This window comes from Eutrema salsugineum, unplaced genomic scaffold (genome assembly GCF_000478725.1).
Source record: "Eutrema salsugineum unplaced genomic scaffold, Eutsalg1_0 scaffold_4, whole genome shotgun sequence".
In the NCBI taxonomy this organism is placed as follows: Eukaryota; Viridiplantae; Streptophyta; class Magnoliopsida; order Brassicales; family Brassicaceae; genus Eutrema; species Eutrema salsugineum.
This window is the reverse complement of record NW_006256686.1, coordinates 2,359,941-2,367,801: the sequence shown is the minus strand read 5'-3', so window position 1 is coordinate 2,367,801 and position 7,861 is coordinate 2,359,941. Positions and strand designations below refer to the sequence as shown.

The following is a 7,861-nucleotide window of genomic DNA, read 5'->3' as shown; positions in this document are numbered from 1 at the left end:
GGAATTTTGGTTTCACAACCTGGACAAAAATCCAAGTCTGGGGGAGTTATAAGGAGGACCTGAAGAAAGGAGATCAGAAATCTTTAAGCAAGAAGAATGTGACTGGAAACTGTGGACATCCAACAGCTTTTTTTGCTGTTTTGCATAATATCATGTCTCTCCAGAAAATGTAACCTTAAACACATCAAACCTCACCATTAAAAAGCCCTTTAAATATCTAGCCTTAAATGCTTTGTTTATACCCTTTTGATGAGAATCACCAAAACCTTTAATGAATGTTAAGAGCTAGTTGAGTGGAAGTTAGTTTTAAGTGTGTAGATTTTCGCATGACAGATTAATGGATTAGTTATGTTTGTATTTTGGTGAGAATTTTCTAGACTTCATCTGACTGATGCATTGCCTCCAATTAAGGTCTAGAAGTGTGGTTGCTGATATTTTTGAGTTCCCTGTGATTTCTGTTGATGATATTTTTCCAGTTTGGATCTTGTTTTCTAGACTTCAAATGCTTTTTCAAAAGTTTTAATTAGTTTTAAGAACTTTTAATATAGTTATAATTAAATAACACTTCTAAGTAAGAGGTATTTTGTAGTTCTGGATTTCGTCAGTAATAGGCCGTTAACCGGAAAAGTTAATTTACATAACGCACCAGCACCAGTCGCTACACTGACCACTAGAGATAGTTCACAACTATGTGAGTTGATATCTCTTGGAATAATTAGAATGAATGCATCCACAAGATTGGTAAGTTCCTTTTTTCCATTTGAAAAATGGTGAGCATAACTAACTAACGTGTATTTTATAGGTATGAATATTTTGAGCAACAAGCCTTTGTTAAAGACGTTATCCCACATACAACACCATCAGTTGGTAAGAATGAAGCTTGTCTGGTAATGGTTTACATCAAACTTTTGTTTCCTCTTTTCCTATATTATTGACATAACTATGTATTGATAACAATATTTACAGCTAGTTCTGTCAACTCTTTAAAATCAATTTTTTAAAAAATTTCGAAAATATCCTTTTAAACCGCTACCCACCGGTTCGATCACTAGTCGGATCACAGATTTATCGGGTTTTTGCCTGGTTTTAGCGGGTTTTTATGCAGCGGATATTAGCATTAAACCCAAACCAGATTCTACGATAGATCACTAGATATAGCGGTTCAACTGCGGGTCCAGATTGGGTTTAAAAACATTGGTTAACGCAATAAATGCTTCAGTAAACCGGCAAGAAAGTACTCAATTATGTGAGGGGGCAATAGATAGACAATTGTGGTGACATTTACAATAACAAAAAACTGGTGTGCAATAACGTCGTATGTTTCTAGGAGAAAAGATTTTCGGGACACATGGTCGCAGAGACAGTGTCAGACCTGATTATGGATTATGCTCAATTTCTGATAAGTTATAACTCTCTGACTCCATGGCACATCACCAGTTGAGATTATCCTTCTCGGCAAGTTGATGCCAGCTATCTGCAAAATAAAAGACAACTAGTTAGCCGATAAAACAGGTATCCCTTCCTTTTCGGAAAACAAACATCAACAAATATACCCACTGATTTGAATTAGAGAAGAAACAAAGTAACATTACCTTGTCAGATTCTTTGCTCTGCAATTTTTTTTTTTGGCGCCTGGTTTTAGTGGCAAATTTAGAATCCTCGATGCCAAATTTTAGAGAATAATTTTTTTTTGAGAGCGATATAACTCAGATATCGGATAACAGTAGGTTTATAAGAAACTCTAAATCCTTTTTTCCTACGGAAAATGGTTTTAAAAAATAAAAACCAAATCTACTCTTTTGGGATATCACTATTGGTTTCTTTGATACATGCAAGTTTTGTGGGATCCGAATCTACTAAAAGTCTAGTTATTAATAAAATTTAACACAAATGAATATAGGGATTATTGTTAGAATCCCACATCGGAAGTTTAAAGGGACTAACACTAGTATATAAGAGATTTGGACATTTCCACTTATCTCCAATTGGTTTTAAGTTGGAAGCCCAAGAAACTTAACATGGTATCAGAGCTTCGTTTATTGACCCTAGAAGGGTGTCCCAAAAAAGGTTTATTATCGGTCCTAAAATGGGATTCAGTTCGAGATGGACTGATAAGAACCATCATCTCGAGGGGACGTGTTAGAATCCGACATCGAAAATTTAAAGGGACTAACACTAGTATATAAGAGATTTGGACATCTCCATTTATCGCAAATTGGTTTTAAGTTGGAAGTACAAGAAACTTAACAGTTATTCGATCATTTTGCTAAAACATAATGGATTATACAATGTTGTTTTCGTATCAGTTAATTTACATAAATTTTATTGGAATTTTATGCAGTTACTCAAAATTAGATAAAAAAAACAAATATTATCCGTTGAGAATGGAAAACATTTGGATTTGCTTTAATTTTGTCTGCAGCAAAAATGTGTCTCTATATTCTCCTGAAGATATCACTTTTGTTGAAATAAAGATAGCTTTAGTATCAATTGTAAAAACTAGAACCTTGAGAATCAAACAAATTTGATTAGTCCACTCGAAACAAATTGCAATGTGTCTGCGGTGTTAGTATTTCGAGATTCATATTCTTTTTTTTTTTTTTTGACATCATTCTTTTTTGTTTCTCTTTAACATATTTCTGATGAAAAGCCAGCAAATTTAAGTACTTTTTACCAAACATGGTAGGGTCAGCATGCCATGTAAACTCAATTTCTTTTACGACACTACTGTAGTTTTTTTTTCTTTGAGTCTATTTTAATTTAACTCCATCAAAATTAACCAAAATGTTATGGTTCTGTTCAATATTAGATATTTTTTTTCCAAATTTTTTGTTTTTACTGAAATAAACTATTTTTTTGTTGAAGTTAGAAAAAAACTGAATATTTTTGGTTATATATATGATCAATCAGTTAATTCAATTATTTGTTCAAAATTTTAAATATATTTTCTTGTAAATTTAGTATAATTCAATATAAATTGGTTTAAAATTAACAAAAAAAAAACCGAATAACTGTTCCTAAAATAATAGTTCTTTTTGAATGTCTCCTGCCCTAAAAACCTGGTTATTATCGCAGATACCCATATCCCAGGCATATTCCTCAAGCCATCGGTTTATTCAAACTTTGATCATCTATTTTGGAGAATTCTAAAGGATATGAATTCTACACAATTTCCCTGAATTGTGTGATATATTTGGAAGGCACAAAATGAGAAAATGTTTTCAAATGTTGATATGGATCCACAAGTGACCTTAAAGATAGCGGAAACTGAAGCGGCTCTATGGGAGGAGGATCAAAGCTCCGAACAGGAATTAATACACTCACATCCTGGCAAAATTACAGACCACTCGATACCGGTTCTTCACAATGGCTGGTGGTGTTATATTAATGGCTCTTAGAAAGAAACAGACTTAGTTGCTGGTCTAGGTTGGTATTATTTGAAAGAAGGGACTCAGGAAACAGTACTAGGTGCACCAAATGTAGGGCGGAGTCTAACTCCCCTACATGCAGAACTAGAAGCCCTTATATGGACTATGCATTGTATGCTGGAAAATCAAAAGACTTTTGTAACTTTTGCAACAGACTATTTGGAGGTGGTGAAGATGGTGTCTAAACCCGATGACTGCCCAATATTTGATCTACATTTGGAGGAGATTGTGAAGATGAAGAACAGGTTTAATTTTTTCTCTATTTCGCACATCTCACACGCAATAAATATGAAGGCAGACATCCTTGCAAGAAGTGTTCGAATCTACTCTTAAGATATTAGTTATGTAACTCATTACCACCGGTTTGGCTTGTCGAATTTTTTTAGGTACTTAAACTGTAAAAAAAAAAACTATTCCTAAAATATATTACCAATAAATTCGGTTTAGTTCAATTCAATTATAAATTCCATCCCTAATAAACTCACACACCAAGTGGCAAGTGGATGAAACATGACGAAATAAACAGAATTTAACTTTACGTCTAAATCAGTCTCTTGAGCAAGGAGGAATAAACAATCATCTACATTCTAACCATTTGTTAGCAAAAATAGAAACAAAAACCTGATTCAGATTCATAACAAAAAAAAAACCCATGAATTATCCACATGATTAGCTGTAAACTCTAATCATATACTGTGACATGTGAAAGATGCGAAAGAGATGAAAGATGATGACATGTGAACTCAAATAGGTTATTAACGAACATTCAGTAAGAAAAAATGATAATTAACTTAAAACTTTATTTCCTTCGGATAATAAGACTCAGTCCTTGCCACTACTTCACTCCTCACGACACCACTCTCAAATAACCCTAATATCTCTGTCTCTGTTTCTCTCTCTGTGTCTCCTTCTTCGTCTTCCTCTCTCTCTACCTCCTGCTCTCTTCTCTCTACAGAAGAAGCTGAGTATGGATTTCTTCCTCACATCTTTCATCTTCCTTCTCCTTCTCTCACCCATTTCACTCTCAGGTAACGATATTACACTTTTCTTGACAAAGATACATTACATCAAACACACATTCTCAATATGTTTTGTCCTTTTTGCAGATGCTGGTTCAATCGGAGTAAACTACGGCAGAATCTCCGACGAACTCCCATCGGCAGTCAAAGTAGTCCAGCTCCTAAAATCCCAAGGAATCGACCGGGTCAAAATCTTCGACGCCGACCCGGCCGTACTCAAAGCCTTATCCGGATCTGGAATCCGAGTCACGGTAGATCTCCCAAACGAAATCCTCTTCTCCGCCGCGAAACGAGCTTCCTTCGCCGCCTCGTGGGTCAAACGCAATGTAGCAGCTTATCACCCTTCGACGCAGATCGAATCAATCGCTGTCGGAAACGAAGTCTTCGTTGATCCACACAACACGACAAAGTTCTTAATCCCAGCAATGAGAAACATTCACAAAGCTCTCATCAGTTTCAACCTCCACTCCTCCATTAAAATCTCTTCTCCGTTAGCTTTAAGCGCGCTACAAAACTCTTACCCTTCCTCCTCCGGTTCTTTCAGACCGGAGCTCGTCGATTTAGTCATCAAACCGATGCTCGATTTCTTACGCGAAACCGGTTCGAGGCTTATGATCAATGTCTATCCGTTCTTTGCTTACGAAGGAAACTCCGATGTGATTCCTCTCGATTACGCTCTGCTCAGAGAGAATCCGGGAATGGTTGATTCCGGTAACGGGTTGAGATACTTCAACCTCTTCGACGCACAGATCGACGCCGTTTTCGCAGCGATGTCGGCTTTGAAATACGACGACATCGAGATCATCGTGACGGAGACAGGCTGGCCTTCAAAAGGAGACGAGAACGAAGTCGGAGCCACCGTGGCGAACGCCGCGTCTTACAACGGAAACTTAATCCGCCGGATTTTAACCGGAGGAGGTACGCCGCTGCGTCCTAAAGCGGATCTCACCGTTTACCTCTTCGCTCTCTTCAACGAGAACAAGAAATTCGGACCTACGTCGGAGAGAAACTACGGTCTCTTCTTCCCCGACGAGAAGAAAGTCTACGACGTTCCTTTCACGCAGGAAGGGTTAAAGCACTTTCGTAACACTCCGGTCGCCGGAGATCAGCGAGTCTCGCCTCCGATTAACGGCGGAGGAGTTTCCAAGAGCTTGACGGGGAGCTCGTGGTGTGTAGCTAATGGTGATGCAGGAGCGGATCGGCTACAGAGAGGTCTAGATTACGCTTGTGGTGAAGGAGGTGCTGATTGCCGTCCGATTCAGCCTGGTGCCACGTGTTATAGTCCAGATACGCTTGAGGCGCACGCTTCGTTTGCTTTCAATAGTTATTACCAGAAGAAAGGTCGTGCCGGAGGTAGCTGTTACTTCGGCGGCGCCGCATACGTCGTTAGCCAACCACCGAGTGCGTATTTTATCACTTTCCCTCTCTTTTTTGGTTAATAAAGCGTAGGTTAAGATTCGTGCTATCGTGCGCTTGTTAGGGTTGCCATTTTTTGAGTGGTCTAGATTCGGTCAAATAGAGAAGACAAATGTTCCCACGTGAACGTCGATTAGTAGTGACGTGGCGTTTATTGATTGGTTCATTGTTTGAATAGTGTTTAGGGGCTGGGTTTAAAGAATCCTATGATTCGTTTGGGTTTTAATTAAAGTTGGATTTAATTTAAAGAAGCTAATTTGGTTAAATTTAATGTGAGTATGCAGAGTACGGAAGATGCGAGTTTCCGACAGGATATTAAGGAGGAAGCAGAGAATCCAAGAGTTTGATTTATCATGCTATATATATATATTCGTAACTTGCTTGTATTTTGTTTAGCCGGAGGTTTTTAGTTAATTTTTGTAACTTTTGACTCTGAAAATGTTATGTTGTTAATATCAACTGAAAACGATGTTCTTGATATTTAATATTTTAGGTTATCAACTTAATTATGTGGTTAGTTAAATGGGAAAGTGAAGCGAAAGAGACCGTCAAGAAATGTGTGTGTTTATTGTCGTTTTTATAAATTAAGCGAAAGTAAGTGTATGCCAGCTGCTTTTATTTTTTATTTTGTTTCTTTAAGTCAAATTTACTTATAAAAGCACAAAAACTTCAGACAGATAATTAGTAAATATTGGATATAATTATTTATTTCAATATTTTAATATTTACTTCCAGGTGAAGGTATTTTCACAGATTTACCAAAGTCGGTCACTTTGTTTCTACTGGCACTATCACTATAAATATGTTGTTAAGCTAAGAAAATGAAATGAATAAGTTGAAGTGAATTTCTCCTTTTATACTCTCATGCCTTTGTTGTCTCTCCCTATCACTTACCTATTAAATAAATCTTACCTTACATATAAAAATAAGTTAGAGTTATAATACATTATCAACACAAATGTCTCTAAATCCGTTCTTATATCGAAGAAGTAAAATTTAAATTTATGTTCAACTTTATATATTATTTCAGGATGATAAGCTCTATTTTTCCCAAATTGATAATTTAAATTGATGTTCAATTTATTTTTAAGTTAACGAGATGATACGCTCTACCTTCTCCAAACTGATCATTATAATAGGTTATACATTTACAATCATATGACATATGGTAGACTATGTCTCCTCAGATCATATATATAGAGTAGAAGATTAAAACTCCTCCTTAATATTATATTTATGGAGTAGAAGGCTCTGTCTCCTCAAAAATATGGTAGACTCTTCTTCTTCAAAAATATGGTAGACTCAAAAATATAGTAGGTTCTATCTCCTCAAAAATATGGTAGACTCTGCTTCCTCAAATTATATGGAAGGCTATGCTCATGTACTGTTTTAAATTTATGCTTTTATTGTATGCGAGAATTGAAATTTTTATCATGTTTTTCTCGAAAAACACACTTTTAAACTGAACTTTTGCTAAATTTATTTTTAATAAATTGTTATACAGTTATTATGTCAAATTTGGCAAAGCTCAAAATTCATGTTTTTGATGTGTTTGGAAAAAATTACTGTCATAAGCAGTAGGTGCAAAAATGCATCTAAGGGGAAACGAGCTTCTCAATACTATCAATAAGTCAGAAACGACATCAGATGAGAAAAAGGCGAAACCATAATATTTTTATTTTTGCTCCATCACATGGATAATAGTTTAAAAGAAGAATACATCACGAAAGAAGATCCAGCAGATCTTTGACAATCACTTAAAGATTGGTTTGATAATCAAAAATATGTGATTTTACCAAAAGCCAAACATGAGTGGTTAAACCTCCGGTTTCAGGATAACAAATTTTTTGGTGAATATAATTTCGCAATGTTCGGAATTACTTCCAAGATGATGTATGTGGACAAGAGATGTTGCATCATCAGTCAAAATAATAGAACCGAACGCAGACGCGAACATGGTCGAGGCTGTTACCGCGATCTCGGACGAGGTCGTGGAAG

The 7,861-nt window shown here is 36.1% G+C and overlaps 1 protein-coding gene across 1 annotated transcript; it reads left to right on the top strand.

Moving 5' to 3' along the window:
- The first annotated feature begins 4,256 nt into the window (after nucleotides 1-4,256).
- Nucleotides 4,257-6,386, top strand: LOC18013854 (glucan endo-1,3-beta-glucosidase 12). The gene is made up of 3 exons (XM_006396073.2): nucleotides 4,257-4,456; nucleotides 4,535-5,848; nucleotides 6,148-6,386. Exons 1-3 carry the CDS (start codon nucleotides 4,396-4,398, stop codon nucleotides 6,180-6,182), a joined length of 1,410 nt encoding a protein of 469 aa, XP_006396136.1. The 5' UTR covers nucleotides 4,257-4,395; the 3' UTR covers nucleotides 6,183-6,386.
- Nucleotides 6,387-7,861: the final 1,475 nt, after the last annotated feature.